The sequence below is a fragment of the Pyrgilauda ruficollis genome, unplaced genomic scaffold (genome assembly GCF_017590135.1).
Source record: "Pyrgilauda ruficollis isolate IOZ18807 unplaced genomic scaffold, ASM1759013v1 scaffold8, whole genome shotgun sequence".
In the NCBI taxonomy this organism is placed as follows: domain Eukaryota; kingdom Metazoa; phylum Chordata; class Aves; order Passeriformes; family Passeridae; genus Pyrgilauda; species Pyrgilauda ruficollis.
The window spans coordinates 10,481,201-10,498,336 of NW_024529932.1; the positions used below are offsets into that span (position 1 = coordinate 10,481,201).

Here is a 17,136-nt window from a genome sequence, read left to right on the forward strand (position 1 = left end):
AAATTTCATTGGACATAAAAGCTTGTGGTATTTGATAAAAACTGACTGGTTTCCTCCTAAACTTGTGTTTAATAATTTTCCATTTTTCTGGTAATAAAATAAATGGATTTTCTGCTCCATTTTGCTACATTCTGGGGTAAGCTGTCTAGTATTTAATTGACAATTCTTTTTGCTAAGTGAATATATATTATATATTTTCAAAACAAGTTCTTTACTTTTGCAGAGATCTTTGTATATAAACTGTGTTTTTCTTCATTCTCAGTAGGAGCAAACAGCTGTATCAAACTCTTTTTTATATTTGAAAAAGGATTTCTTTTCTCCAAACCATACAGGCGTTCTCTACTAGACACCACCCTTTAAACACCTGATGATACATGACGGGGTTCACCAAATTTGAACATATTAAAAAACGAAAATTCATTTGACAGAAATAACCTTTGCTTACAAAAGTTTATTACATACAATCTGCATATTTTTGGGCCAAGAAGGGTCTCCTCCCAGGAGGACTTTTACAAATAAAGAAGAGATAAAAACCTGATGAATTATTGCCCGTGTCTCCAACACTTCTCTAAGTGCACCACAGGCATTTTGATGGGTCTTTAAGCATTAGCTTGGGTTTTCAGCTTCTCCATGGACATAAAACTCCATCCCTTGGTGTCATCAAGTTAAAGCAAACAAATAACAACAACCACAAAGTCTGCAGCCTTCACCATGAGGTTGAAGGTACCATCAGTGCCAAAAGCAGTGTTACAGAGGATGAGGAAGTAGACAACACGTGTAAGGTGGACTGAGCACTTGTTACTTTCCCTCCTGAAATGAAAAGCAAAGTAATTAATGAACAAATGATGCAAATGGTTTTCAGTACATTAAGTTATTAGCTTTTGCCCAAATTGATATTCTTTTACCCTCAGCAAAAGACTAATTTTTACGCAATGGATTACTGTATGAGAACTGCAGTCACAAAATGGGCTCCCTACACAGATGGGATTTTATGATGATACCTACAGCAACTCGCATTCTGGATCCTCATATTCAGTCTGCAAATTAATAGGAAATTCCAAAAGGACATATGATTTTGTGTCTTAATCTTCAAAAAAGCATTAGGCTGCAGAAGCTGTCCTGAGTCACACATTTTTGTCCCAGAATAGGGAATGAAAGCTAGCCCTTGATCCCTAGCCTTGTCCAGAGGAAAAAGTGGTCTTTGGTCCATTGGTGCAGTGCTGATGTGCTGATTTCTGATTACAACACTGTCTTAAGTGGCCATGCCAAGGGCAACAGTGCTCTGGGGTAGTAGTGGCAACAAGATGGGAAGGGAATCAGACTGGATTTCTTTGGACAGCAATTGTCCTAAATGAAACAAATGTCATATGCATAGTCTAATTAAATGGAGGACTTTTTGGCCTAGAATTATGATATATGAAAGAAATATTCCATGGGGTAGGTATTAGTGTCCTCTGCATTCTGATGATAGCACTGCAGTTTGTGACCGGACTAGAGTTGAAATTGTAGTTCTAGATTGAAGTTTCAGGGTCACACCTTTTGGTTAGTGCTCCTGAAGGATCAAAAAAAAAAAAAAATTTAGCGAAATTTTAAAGTTATCAGAAGGTTATAATTAAAATGTCTTTTTGTGTTTAGGCAAGGCTTATGTTATTTCTTTGTTGTTCTTACCACTAATCCTCCCACCCCTTACCTTTGTAATAGTGATAATTTACGTTCTTTCAACATATCACAGTAACTGAGGAGAGAGCAGCTAGACATCAAAATTTACCTAATCAAAACACTTTAATACTGTTATAAGCTAAATATTAAATAGAAATTATTATGCAAGGGAGTGACTGGAATTTAAAGAGAAATCCAGCTTATTCTCAAGAAGGCACGTACACGGGGGTCAGCTACCTAAATCCATGCCACTTAAGCTGTGTTACATAGTACACCTCTGGCTGGCAGTACAGAATGGTACAGGATGATGTGTGTATCCTCTAAGTCCCACACCTCATCTGTTTGGGATGCCTTAGGACATTGCAGATGTCCTTAGGTGCTCATGTCTTAATAATACAATTCAGAAGATTAGCTGAATTGCTGTCAAGGCTCCACTGCTGGTCTCCATGGATTGCATCCCAGGTGACTATATTGCTGTGCACTAGTGCACATATAAACATCTCAGGTAGGTTCTTAGGTGTTATCCTCAAATGGGAGAGGTTTCTTATAAATCATCTTTGTTCATCGGCCTCACATGGTGGCCTCAGATGATCTTAAACATCCCATGTGTTACTAGATACCTTTGTTTCTAAAGAACTAGAGACTCGGGTCAATGATTTTATTTAATAGCTAAAGAATTGTGAGAACATTGTTTTTCTGGTAAAGAATAAGAGTTAATGAGCATTGCTATAATCACCACGCTTTCAAACAAAAGTGTAGCCTTACCTGAAAAAGATGGAACTCTGATCTGGGGACTTGCAGTCCCATCCCCTCCTTCACTGACTGCACAAACCTCAATGATATAGACCCCAACATCAGGAAGAAGAACCACTGCAGAGGTTTTTTGTGTTTCTATAACTTGGCTATTGCTCTGGCCCTCTTGCCGAAATAACACCTGTGGTGGATAAAGTAGATGGTGGTCACAGTGGTCATTCAAGCTCTGTACCAGATATTTTGTGTAGATAACACAGTCACTGTAATGCTAAGTGTTTCTTGCTTTCATTAGGGATTTCTTGACATTGCATTTGAACAGACTTTGCTTTTACTCTTCCCTTCATGCAGTGGCTTCAAAACAGTAATAGCAAAATATTATAGATTCATGAATGTGAAAGATTATGACCTAGAGCAAAGATAGAGGACTTGTCCTCTTTAGCATTAGGTGTTTATCTCCAAAATTTCAAAGTGCATTTTGAGTTCCACTTGGTTGATATTCTTATCCCAAAGTTCATGTTGATGTTCATATTTTTGGCTCAAGAACCCAACTACAAATGTAAGGAAAATAGCTTGAATAATGTATTTACTGTGTTTACCTTAGCTGGCTAAATAAACTGACAGCAGCTCAGATCTGTCCTTGCATTTCCTGTGAATCTCAATACAAATTTATGGCATGTGGGAGGAAAGCAAGTCAGCACGTAGCTGTCTTTTTGGTATTTCTGCATAAGAGTTTCTGTTCCCAGAGAAAATTGAAAAGGTCAGAGAGGTGTGAAAAACCAAAGAAGTCAACTCTACTATTTCAGAATATCAACTATTTTGATAAAGGTTAGAACAGTTTCTGGTTTATTTGAGCCATTTTATACTTTCTCGGTGATATTTCCTGATGTATCAGAGGAGATTGTAGTCTATAGAAATTATTTGATATGGGCTCCAAAAAAACCCAGACTCCACACTTCTTTAAAAACACTGAAATCATTCTACTTTTATTTAAGGTATTGCAGTGAATTCTGATTTTATGACTTGTTATTTAAGTGCTAATCTGGATTTTATTTAATATAAACTTCAAAACTTTAAATTCCAGATATTACCATCAGTGTGGTTGACCATCACTAACATGATCACAAAACAAACTGAAGTACTTGTGTTTCTGATAAAAAAAAATTAATTTTAATGTAAATTAAAGATATCTCATTATTCTGCGTTTCTCTAAATCCTACTGCAAACACAGTTGAATTGGAGAGGTATTAGGAATTTCATTGCAGTCTGATATTATTAATAGCCACTGCTGACTCGGAGAGGATGAACTGACCCCCTGAGATAGAGGAGAGTCAGATAGAGTTTGGTATTTGAAAATCACAACACAAAAAAAAGAGGAGCAGTTGCTTGGAAGAGAGAAAGGTGAGCAAGGAAGGGGAAACACTAACCTTGTATCCCATTACATCAGATTCATTAGCTAGAGGTCTGACTGGCTCCCACCCGAGAGACACATGTGAGCCATCCTGTATCCACATAATATTGCCTGGTGCTTGGCTGGGAGCTGAGAAAAAAACCCAAACATGTATATATATATTTTGTTATAGGTAGTTTCTTTAAAAACAAAAGAAAACTATTTTAATCTTTCATTATATTTAAAACTGGCATTGTTACCAGGCTTCCAGCTCTAGATGGATCATTTAAGATTTTTTTTCATCAGTAGTGTAATTTGGTAGATTATAGTATATTTATTCCACCCACCCCATAAATTCCACAAAGCTTATGGACTTGAAGTCTGTGCTCTCCCTTGTACTCTTTGTACAAAATGCCTTGTTTTCTAGGAAATTAACCTTTGTTATGAATGCAAAGTCATAGGAATTAATGTCTAAACATCAAAGCAAAGCCACGAAACAAAGCTATACATGATTCCTGATTATTATACACTCTTAATAAATAAAAACTTGAGGGGACAGAGGTTGCTCCCTGATTTCTTCCTTTCAGCAAAGGTACTGAGATTACTTACGGGATTTTTTGGTTGCTGCATGCACAGCAGTACTAGGTGGTCCATACCCTGCAGCATTGTATGCCCTCACTGTTAGGTGATATAATGTGTTTCCTTCTAATCCTGTCAGGAGGATTGATGACTCATTTCCCTCTGTTTTGACCTTTTCTGCTGCTTCTTCCTGCTGCATGTCCTTCCAGTAACCAACCTGCCAACAAGAAACCAAACGAAGGATTAATGTAGGCACCTGGCAAGTTCATGCTGCCAGATGCTTGTGCTTGTTATCCTGTGGAAGGTATTTTTGCCATTTATGCCTTTTTCTGATCATCAGACCCCTTTAAGCACATGGGATTTGCAGCTCGACCTCAAGCCATTCAGTGCTCTCTTCTCCAAAATGGCAAGACACGGAATATTGTGGTGTGACCTGGAGCACGTGGAATAGCTGTGTACTGGCACAAGAACAGGTTACTATAAGAAAGAAGAGGAGAGGGTGAACTTTGTCAGGGAGAATTCATCATTGAAGGACACCTTTCAAGGAGAACTCATCCTCTGGTAGGTCACCAGAATGTCTATGTTCTCTGAAAACTCTGACTGCATCAGTTAAGTGTTGTGAGCAATATTCTCTTCTTGGCCTGGTGCAACTTAGATCCAGGAGATTTCTTATGTCTAGTGAATAGGCAATGACAGAACAATAATGGAAATATTTCAATCATTTGAAAAATCTTAACAGACGAAAAAGAAGGAAACGGATTCACTTTTAGTTCTTGGATGTAAACAGGTTTCTGGTAAATGAAGTTTTGATAGTATGTTTATGCTCTTCCTTTTCAGACAAAAAATGAATCCCTGAATGACCTTTGGTGGTTCTTAATTCTTATTCTCTAGTATCTTTATCATCATCTCAATGGGGTTAGAAAGCTGAGCTGAGAATTTGGCTGGTCTTTGTCTTAAGGGACCAAGCACTTCCAGGGTGTAACTAAAGAAAATGTACCTAGGAGAGCTACACAAATAAGGCAATTCTCATTGGGCCCTATTTTGCCCAACAGGAGATGTCACAAAATTGCCATTCAATGCCATGCGGAGACCTACTTGCTTTTCTTCCACTTTTTGACCTGTTGTGTGAAGCTGGTTATTTCTTAATAAGTTATTTACATTGTATCAGGATAACATTTCCTCTGAGAAAAAAGGGTCAGAAGCCAGGCAGAATTCTTGAGAATGTCTCCCAGGAAATGGTGAACCAAAAAAACCCCAAGGGGTTCACAGGAAAGGAAGACCAATGAGCACAATGCTGACCTTTTATAATTGCATTAGGACTGCCATAAAAAAAAGATCTAGTTGCAAAAATATACATTTGAGGTCCTATCTTCACTTGACAAAAGTGCCTCTGTTAACTTTGATTGAGGGTATATTGGTTTATGTTACCTCACAGTCCACTCTTTAAACTGTAAAATGCAAGTATTTGTCTTTTGTGTGTGTGCCTGCATTATCTCATATTAAAATGCTGTTGCTTTAATTCTTAGATAAGTTACAGCTCAGTTCACAAATCTAGCTGCAGTGACCACTTGTTCTGAAATAAGTGTGATTCACTGGACTATTTTGCTGGATGAATACTTGACCAAAGCTACTGATATTCGAAATAACACCTCTTCAGAGTCAGTTTTATTTTCTTCAAAAGAAAATGGAATCAATAACCATTTATTCGCATCCTACTATTGAATCTCCAACGTTCATTATCTCTTGGACAGTCAGATTCTTTTCATTTTACTTGTGATACATCTTTACAAATTCGGTGCTATGATGGTGAGAACTGCACAATATTGAGCACTGTATGAACAGGCTGTTGGGGGGAACGTGTCCTGGAGACCCAATCACCCAGACACTGCAGGCTGCTGAGGATCCAACCAGAAAAGGGTCAGAATGGAAAAGTGAGATGACTAAGCTTAGACAGGTGAACAGTAGCAGGGGTGAAAATGCAACTGAAGATTTCCTCCTTTTTCTAGAAAGCCAGGAGCAATATTACAACTAGCTGTGTTTATTCACAGGACACATCATGTCTCATGCTAATGAAATGTTCATGAATTAACTTTGATCTCTTTTCTTTTTTTTTTTTTTTTGGGTAACACATGCACAGCAACACATTTGTTGATGACCAAAGGAAACAAAAGAAGAAGTAATTATAAAACAAAAAAAATTCCAATGATTGTTGACTGAGGTAGGTGGTGTGGGCATTTACATTGATTTGAACTGAAATGAAGATACTTCTGATGTTTAAAAGTGAGAGACATATGTCTTAAAATAGAGGATTTGTTTATTTACACTTCTCTGCATTTGCTTGTTCTTTTTTAAATCTTATTTTCTGTAACCTTAGTTTAAACTTCTCAGAAGGGATCTATAACACAGAACAGGTTTTCTTTAATGATAACATTGAATATCGATATTAGCATGTAGCATAAATCATAAAAAAGTAGCCCATGTTTGAAAACTGAAAGAAAAAGAGGAGAAGAAAGCATTGTGTCTGTTTAATGCATTCTCATTTGCAAGGTTTTACATTTTTTTTTGGACTTTCTGTTGTTTTTAGCTAAAGAATAGTAAATTTTGATACCTGATTTCCCATCCCTTTGAACTGGAGAAGAGCAACCTGTTTTGCTCTGATCATGGGTTAAACAATAGTTAAAAGCAAATCTTGGCAAAAAAACTCCAAATATTTGCCTAAAATTCTTCTACCTCTGATAGTTGTAGACCACTTCATTGAAGTTTTAAGTTAAAAAGTATCTTAAATGACACCACTCTTTTTCCTAAGTTGGTTTTGAGGTTATACAGTCTTCGTCATAACTTAATTGGATCTAATTGCAGGTCATCTTCAGTAAATGCAGTAAAATCAGAGTTACTGGCTGGATATTCTTTCTGCTGACCACAGATGATTAAAGCTACAAATTAGGCACATCAAGTAAGAGTCTCAATTAAGTAGAATTTCTGTCTAGCTTTTCCAGGCTATGGTTAGAATATCTATATGCTCTTTCTAAATTACCTCAAGGTGTACTTCACTGAATAAAACCAACAAACAAAAAAAAATTAAGTACCATGTAGATAAAATTATCTGTTCCATTATAAAAACAGATAAAGTGCAACTAAGAAGCAGAAAAATATTGAGTAATTCTCCTTGAAATACAATAACATGGTTTTATTAAATAAATAATATAATACCCCAAGTTATGTCAAGTAATCCTCTCTGAAAATGGCACTGAAGGTTTTTTTTCGTCTTTTATATTTTTGGATTTTGTTTATTTGTTTGCTTCAAGTGTATCTTTTGATTGCATTAACAAAACTCCTATCCCTTAGAGGAACTCCAGCAAAAAAGACATGAGATTTTTCATTTACACTTAAGTATTAGCCTTGTCTTTCTGGAAAAGATAAAAGAAACCCAAAATATCTCTTCTTCCAGTCAGTAATTCTTTCTGTTTTCCTTCCTTACCAGTAGTGAACGAAAAATAAAATATTGCCTCGGGCTCAAATATATTTTATAACCTTCAGCTTATAGATTCCAAACAATAAGCATGAACAACACACTATATTTTTCCACAATTCTGACAAAGTTTTTGAGCTGCTTCTACTTTATCAGACTGTAGCTGGCATATATTTAGTAAGGTCGGGCGGACAGCTGACAAACCTGTACCGAAGGCAGGAATAATATGTGCTTTGAAAGATGCAAATGAGGGCAGCAAACCTTGCATAAAAATCATGTGACATAACACTGCCTTTCAAGGATGACAATGTGAAATTGGACAAGTTCCTTTGCCTTTCATTACTCCTTAGTACAAAGTGCAAGGAGGGCCACAGTGAAAGTGGGTCACTGTGAACTTGTCCACATTTAGTAAATATTCTGTCACTTTGGTTGATTAAAGCCCAAACATTCAAATGTTAAGAAAATAGCTTCCTCTTTTATAATGCTGTTGTCAAAAGGCCAGAAATGTGAAGACTGTGTAGGAGGTTGTCACTGCTATGATGACCACAGCCAGAATACAAATTGAGACATGAAAGCAGAGTGGCTAGTCACATTGTTTTGCATTCAGATTGAACTGAAGGCAGATCTTTACTTGTGTCCCACAATAATTCTATCTTAGGAAATAAATAAAAAACTGAAAAAAAGATAATTCATCCTTTTATCAAAATTACTGTATTTCTATGCATTATCTATTTGCTGTTTGTGGATTAAAGGAGTACTACAGGCTTTGTTTTCCACTGCACTAAACAGTTGATGAACTTTCAGAATCAGTTTTGAAATTAAGAGTTTTTCCAACAAGTGAAAGAGACTCTTAAGAAAGTACATAATGTGGAAAACATAAAGCTGTTCTGTACTTCTGGGTGATTTTTTTTGGGGATGTATTTTAGCCCCAAAGTCTTCCTATGCAGGCTCCTTTCCTTTTTGCACTGTGGGGATTCTTTAAAGGCAAACTGACAGTATGTTAGGAAAATTGGGCTGATAGTGTGGACCTAGTGTACTTGAGTGAATATTATAATACACTGACTCTCTGTACTGGTCCTATAAATCATTACCTCCTTTTTGATGAAATCCTTCCCAAAAATGGAATTGAAAAGATATAGCAATACCATCCTTAGAAGTTATTCTCTCCTGCTGAACTGTGCAGAACAGCAGCATTTACTTTTATGTTTACTGAGTAAGTGCTGCTCTGATTGTAATCATTCCTGTGAGGATGGAGGAGAGTAAATTCCTCCATGGAAATTTGTCTGTCAGAAAGACAAAGATTTGTCTGTAGGCAGAGGAATTCTGGCTAAATGAACAGAGATGAAAAGTGCAGGATGGGTTTGGGTAGGACGGGGAAGAAAAAATGCCCTCATCTCCCCAGATAAAAGTAGTACCTTAAAAGGTATTACTACTTAGAAGGCTCCTCTAATTCCTTTATGGGAGGAGGTAAAAGGGAGCAATGAATTTTTTTAATATTTCTTTTTTTCTGTAAGGTCAATTGCAGGCCCTTGGCTTGAAATATTTACTCTGTAATCCTCATGCTATAATCTTAAAATTGGTGTGCAGCAGAGTGAGGAGCCAAATTATTAATGAGGTTTATTGTTAGTAACTTCTCCTGTATTAATGGGCATTTTCAAATTTGTACCAGAGAAATCTGTGAGAGATGTAGAGCTTGTAGAGACATAGAGATAATATTACTGTTTGGGTCAGAGTATGCCATCTCCAAGAGTATTGCACTTTCAAAGTGCAGAAGACCACCTCTGACACATAGCAAGCCCTCTGTCCTACCTGTAACAGCCATCTATTGCCAGGACACACCTGCAGAGCTAAGGGAAGCATTATGTGGCAAGCAAGTAAATGCAAAATCCATTCACATTATGAAAAGATAAGCTTCCAGGGAAATAAATTTCAATTTTAGAAAAAAAAAATCTGTTTTTTATTTTAAAATATGTAATGCGAAGTTAATAGAATATTTTGCGAATCATTTTGATTGATGGAATGAAGATGAGTGAAAACAGTAGGTGTAATTTAAAAGATGTTAAGATAGCTGAGGAAAAAAACCCAAACCAGACACCTTTCTGAAAAGAAAAAAACAGGGTGCAGCAAGTAAGTTATTACAGATGATAAAAGACTGGTCTCAAGATTGAAGTCAGCTTAGTAACAAGTGGAGCACTTCAACATGGAGAGGAATAGTATTTGCAAGATGAATATCATCTCTATCAGATACAGTTTTGCTCTCTTTATAAATGGCAGGTTTAAAGGTAAAATGGTCAAATATAACTTTTGCTGCACAAAGCAAGCTATGTGCAAAGGAATAGAAACATATTTAATGTAAGGAAGAAGTGGGAGAAAAGAACAATGAAGGAAAACTGAGAGAGGGTTAGCAGAGTTCAGCATGCAGACATAGATGGGAAAAAGACCTGAACAAATGCTAGACCTGAGGGGGCATGCCAAAGTCACAGCCCATTTGCGCAGTGCTAGATATTATGTGCTATGCAACACATCAACAGGCTACAGAAACAGGTAAAAAATATTAACTGGCTGCATCTGAGCTATGAGGTGGATGTGCTGTCCCGGTTGTGGCTGGCCAGCTGGAGGCTGAGCTGGAGAAGGTGCTGGCTCTGGTGCTGCCCAGATACCTACATTTCCTTCCTAAGGCTATTGGTGACTGTCACGAGCCCCCGTGGTTGCCCAGACATGCTACCAGGGGGACACCCTATAGCTGATCCTTTGACACCCACATGATTGGTGTTTACCTCAGACCTACATGTTTACTCTCTTTTCAATGTTACTGTAGAAAATCAGGAATGAGTCAGCACTGTTTAAAGGTCTAAAGCAGAACAAATATCCTGCATCCCAAAATCAGTTAATTTGGTTTGGCTAGACTATTTAATGAGGACCACACAGCCTGCTCCACAAGGTCTGAGCGGGCTGTGGTGGTGGCCCAAAAGAATAGACAGGTGTACTGCTAGATCTGATCTATTCCTGGAAGTTTGAATAGCAAACTGTATCCAAAAGTGCAAGGAGGTCCCTTGCCGGGGCTGGTTCACTCTCCCAAGTCAGGAAGGGCTGTCTCTAAGCAGTGTTTTATTTATGGACTATGCAGCTGCTGCTTCCCTCCTGACATCCTGTTGTTACTGTCTGCCCAGCAGATGTCCCTCAGCCACTGTGGGATGAGATCACATGGATGCAGAGGCTTTCTCCTTTCTCTGTGCTGATTGCTGTCAGTAAATAACAAGTTTGAACTGGTCGCTTAGAGCTGGAAACAGTCAATACCTAATTTTCCCCAGCCTGTGAATGATGCATGCTGGGTCACCTGCAGTTCTTTCAGCTCTTTCTGAAGTGACAAAGAGATGTTATAAGAACTGGTGTTGAACAGTTTTCAAGCACAAATAAATAAAAAATGTTCCGGTGCTACAGCTGTGACCGTTGTTGCACAGCCAGTGGTACGTATGCTAAAATGAGAATAATTCCTATTGAAGTTTCACTACTGCACATGTTAACAGAATGCAACACTCTCAAAAGCAACAAAACTTCTCATTACGATATTCTGTGTTCATACCTCGAATCCCTGTGGTCTTCCTAGACTTTCTTTAATATGTTTCCACGCAACAAGAATCTCTGATACAGACAAACTCGTAGCTTTGACATCGATGGGAGCAGCAGTGGGTTCTGTATTAAGAAAAATTGAAACAATAAACCTCCACTGTAACAGCTTGTATTTATCAAAAGCACTCTGTCTGAAACTGTCATTTACTTCCTTTATTCTCCCTTAATACTCTCAAGAAGGTATGACACTTAGGGGGAACATGAAAAACTGAACAAGATGAAGAGATTATTATTGCTGTATTTCTTTATTTGTGTCATGCTACATCAATATCTCATCACTGATGATGGGTGCAGCAAACTGTGAAATAATCTCTTGTCTGTGATTTTTTTAAAAAGCTTTAATATTTGTATATGTATCCCTTGTCTCCACACACCCCTTTCATAGCCCTAACTGCAGCAGTAAACGGAGCATTCATTCTATTTGTGGCTTCTTAGTGCCATTCTGTCAGCTCAGGGTGAGCAATGCCTTGCTGGGGTGCTCAGTCAGTCCTGCCCTGGGGCAATACTGAGCAGGAAGTGATACCCAGCGCTGTAGTGAAATGCTATGTGAAAGATTCTTCTTTTTTTAAGACTATGTTATTATATCCTCGAAGTCACAGGAACCAGTGTTTGGGATGTACCACCTTCTCTCTGCTGTGAAACATTTACTGTTTTAGGCCTGGGGTGCACATTTTTATAAAGGCACCAAGACCTAATGTCAATCCCTCTGATTGCCTGTGTTTCCATTGGCCCTCTGTCTGTGCTTCTATCTCCATGCTATTCATAACACACTCTGAAGTCCTGACCTCCTGATTATCTGCAACAGAGGATCCTTCCTGTCCTCCAGCCTGGCTGGGTGCCCTTTGGTGGTGCTGGGGCATGGCCAGGATGCTTACAGGACGCCGTGGGATGCTTTACACACCACACTTGCTCAGCAGTGCTGTCACAGGCGTGTTTGCCTTTGTACTGTCACATCAATGAATGCTTTATAGAGGCCCAGCTTCTTTCAGTGGTTGGGAAGTGGAGTAAATGTCCCCAGATATTTGCCAACACAGGCTACTGTGCACCCCACCACTCAGCTGTGTCACCTGTTACAGTACACTGGGAGTGGCAAGTGTCCAAAAATTGTCTTGTATGAAACTGGGAAGAGTCAAGGAAATCTTGTGGGTCTTTGGCTTTATTGCATAAATACGACTGAAAACTTTCTTAAAGACAAGCTGTGGAGGCAAGGCTTCTCCATATACTGTGCAGCACACAATAGGGCATTTCTCCACCTTTCTGGTGTAGTTCACTTAGCAAAAATGTGAATTCACATTCCCTTCTAGTCACAGAACCTGTGATTTCTTCCTTGGCCTTATAATGTTCCTCATTACATTTCTAATGTGTTGATCTGTTCCTGAAGGGCAGGCAGAGGTCTTTTATGTCACAGGGAGACACATCAAAGAGCTTTCTGAAAAATAGGGTTCTGGGGACTTATTTAGCAGGGTTGCAGAGAAGCAGTCTCTTTACAGAACAGCCTGAGATAAAATCACATATTTTTCTCAGTGATCAAACCACCTAATATGTAAGATACCTAATATCAATGTTGACTCATTAACTACCCTCCTTTCTCTGCAGCTGTTGCTCTGGCACTACTGCCCTACACATATTTTTGATGCAGCTCATACAAATTTTTCATCCTTTTTCATGTCAGACTTTTAATGTTTATTACTCTTCTTTGATCTCTTTTTAAATTTACATCTGAAGAAAATAAGACAATCTGATATGATATGAAGTGGTGTTTGCCAACAATGAGTATTATTAATAAGTATAAAATATGTTTGGAACTTTTTAGGTAATAAAGAATGAAAAAATATGTTCAGGAATAAGAGAAATTATCTTTTGAATTCAATACTGAAAGAATTGTATTATGAAGAAATATATTGCTCATAATATGATTTTCTGTTCAACAGTTACATCCTGCTTTCTATTTTATGTACTACTAAAATTTGTGTGGCAAAAGCTATTTTCTAGTTTTTTGTATTATTGAAGCAATTACCTTGTTGTCAGAAAAGATTGCAGTGGTATAAATAATTTGAGATGTACACAAAATGTTGGTTGGCAGACTTTACATTTTCTATAAATGCAGGAATCATTTCCTCTTCATAGCATTCACTAAGAGTGGTTTATACATTGCTTGAATACAAACATAGAATATTTTCTGATATTTTTAAAAATGTTTTCAACAAATGGAGCAGAAATAGTTTGGATTTTTTTTATGTGAAGAAAATGTATTTCTCACATATTCAGAAATAATTCGCTGCAGTTTCACTGATATTAGGCACTGAGAATAGTGTTCAGCAAAACAAGAGAAATTATGTATTTGGGAATAAGATATAGCATGACTGTCTGAAAGTTTTTGGAGCCTAAATAGCATTTTTTATTGATTCAGATATGATGAGGACCATATAATTTCCGGTGATATAATACAGTCTGTGGTTCACTCCAATGTCATGCTTTATTCTCTGTGTCTAAAACTAATGATAAGTTTGATAGGTTCATTAGCTTTTTCTATTATGGTCACTGATGTTATAATCATATTATTTTCTTCAGATCTTGTCATTATGCTAAATTTATAGGTGTCTACCTAAGGTCATACTTCCTGAAAAAAGGCCATGTTTAATAGTCTGTTTAATATTCACTTCTTTGAATTAAAGATGCAGCACAACAAATTCTCATAAGGCTGTGTGCAATATCCATGAAACACTGACTTTCCCTGTGCTGCAATCACACTTTAGAAAAACATGATCAATATGTAGGTTTTTGGGATGGCTGTAAAATGGCAGGACATGCATTTGCACTAATTTCATTGCTAATGTTCAGAGAGGGAATCCTGAATTTTGACACTGGGAAGTAAAGAAAAGAATCAGTTACTAGCCCTCAGTGTGTAGTACCTGTTTATGACTGTAACCTGAACTGTTTTCCTGAAATATTCATCCTTAAGGTTTTCCACATGAAGTCCAAGAGCCTACTCAAATTTGTGTTGTTTTAATTATTCTGTGGAAGAGAGCCTCAGTCAGGACTACTCAACCAATCTCTTAATATCTGTTCAGTTCTTATTTTGATCCAAAAAGGATTTTTACAAAGTAGTCTTATTCAAAATTCGAGCTCTTATTTGAAATAAGAACCTCAGTCTGAGCAATTGCATTATGACTGCAGGCAGTTCTTCATAGCTGAGATTTTGGGATTTCAGCCAGGATCTATTTCTGTGATAATGCCTCTGTGTGGAAAAATCCACAAGAGATATATCAGGAGGAAAATCAGGAAAATTCATCCCTCTTGTGTCAACCTGTAGGTAAAGAAAGTGGTAGCATTTTCTTCCATGCTAGAAATAACCACATGGACTATCCTGCAAGTCAGAGAACCTTCAGTGAACTTTTTCCATTCCTGAGAAATGAGGGACTCTACCAGATCTGCAGTGAAATGTCTGTCTGAAGGATATAGAATTTTCTCCAGAATCTTATGCTCAAAAGAGAAAAAATATCCAATTTCCACAACAGCAGTAACAATATTACTGTTTCCAGGACAGACCTTCGGAATTCTCACTTTTCCACAAGTCCTTTCTATTTTCACCTTCTCTCTGACCAGTGTCTTTGCAGAAGACTTTAAAACAGAGTAACTATTAGAAGAGTATTGGAATGAGCTATAAGTGAAGTCCTCTGCCCTGAATATTTTTGATGTAGTGCTGAAATACTCTTTCTTATTGGGTAGAACTTCTGCAGCCTTCTGCTGAAATGGTGCTCTCCTGCACATTTTCTCACAGTGTACATCCTGCTGTGACTCTGTCTCCCCTGTGGAATAACCCAGATTTATTACACAGCAGAGTGTCACCTGGGAATAAGGAGCTGCCTCATTCCACAAAGAATTTACCAGAGGAATGTTGCCATCTTTATGAGCACAAATGGTTTGCTTCCATCAAGTGATGTGGCAGACAGAGTTACGCTCAGCACGTGAGGGGGGATGTCCCATTATGTTGATTGCACATCTGCTTCCCATGGGGCTAGTGCCATTGAGCAGAGGAGTGCTTAATAAACTCCTGCATGTCAGGACTGTGATTTCATTCCTTAAAAAGTCATTGGAGGCAGCTCTGGCTGAGCTTTCACAGCATCTCTCCAGACAGATCATCTGGCAGAATCAGGAAATAACCCTCTTTAGTTTACAGCTAATCTGCCAATTAGTTTTCAGGTTCACCTAAGCCCCAAGTAGCTCAGCTTTAGCTGTGAAATGAATCACAGGACTTCAAGAATTTAAGATTTTAATTAAAGACATTGGGACTGCATTCAAAAGTGTGTAACTGCATATTATTTCCTCTAAATGAAAATAGTAATTTATTTGTCTAAATATGGAGAAACAAAACTGCAATGGCTTTTGTATGGTCTTTTGCCTTTCATATAACTCAGAGCTTTGGATCTCCATTGGCTCGATGAATTACCACAAATCCATACAAAGTAAGAACAAAAGCCCTGTGCAGTATCATTGCATCTTGTATGTATTACAGAAATGCATCTGGGCTCCCTCAGGAGGTTTTAAACAGTGAGTGTGAGAGTCTTCAGGCTTTAACCTGTATTGCTCAGGGCTTTCTATTTCCCATATAAAAGTTTTTAGTAGTATTCACTACTCCCTTTATCAAAATTATAGATCTTTCAGTTGTTGTGAAGATAATTCTGTCAATGTCTGAAGGAGAAACTAGATACTGAAATGAACAGAACTGATCCTGTATCACCCATTATGACAACCATTAACAAAAATACCCTTTATAAAAGGCTTAACTCATCTTGAAACCAGTTGGGTTCCCAGAAACTTCTTTCTATTTCCTTTTATATTCTCATCTACTTCCTTACTGTAGAGTACTCTAAGTCATATTTATCCTTGTGCTTTTAGACTGCATCTGTACTTGTAAACTAAAGAGAGACAGACAAGACGCTTCCCTGAGCATGGACAAACAGCTATCTGTGGCATTACACTGTTGGCATCGTCTGTGTTGACTCTGGGCATTTGTGCTACCCCAGGATGTGATAGTTTTATCAGAGTAATGTCCTGACGCAAATTAAAACATTTGAGTCTTTATAATGTGTAATTTCTACCCCATCTCCATGAGTAGAAGAACAGATTAAATTTTATTTATGGTACATTTGAATAGCAAAGTCTGCATTGTTTAATTTGGAAAGGGTTGAATTTCTGACAATTGGCAATACCAGAAGTTTTCACTACAGATATAGAAATTTTCACTTTCACATTCTTATTAGCTATGCTGTCTATATAATCTTATTTATTTAAAATAAATGATGAAGTTTTTAATAATTGTTTTCCATTCCTTGATTATATTTAACATCAATTCCTTACTTACTTCAATCTTTCATGCCTTATATACTTTCCTAACTTAAAAAAAAAAAAAAAAAGAGCCTTAAATTTTTGTCTGTGCTTGTGTTATTTTTATCCTTTTCATTACTTGGACTGGTTTATATATGTTTTTACTTATTCTGAATATCTTTTAGAGGACACATCTATAGATTCTCAGATTTAATGTCCTGTCTCAGAAATGTACCATTTCTTGCAGTATAAACCTCAAATATCTGTTAAATGTTTCACTTAGAGACATTCCACAACACTTCTATTTTTAGTTTCAACAGTTAATTCCAGT

General features: G+C 37.3%; 1 protein-coding gene across 1 annotated transcript in view; it reads right to left on the bottom strand.

Annotated features, from left to right (window-relative positions):
* Positions 1-280: 280 nt before the first annotated feature.
* Positions 281-17,136, bottom strand: part of CNTN5 (contactin 5) — a 231,939-nt gene continuing 215,083 nt past the window's right edge. The window contains exons 19-23 of the mRNA XM_041487128.1: positions 11,431-11,540; positions 4,409-4,595; positions 3,837-3,949; positions 2,425-2,593; positions 281-810 (exon numbers count right to left, since the gene is read on the bottom strand). Coding sequence (XP_041343062.1) covers positions 707-810; positions 2,425-2,593; positions 3,837-3,949; positions 4,409-4,595; positions 11,431-11,540 — 683 coding nt within the window. The 3' untranslated portion in view covers positions 281-706. The remainder of the gene's footprint in view (positions 811-2,424; positions 2,594-3,836; positions 3,950-4,408; positions 4,596-11,430; positions 11,541-17,136) is intronic.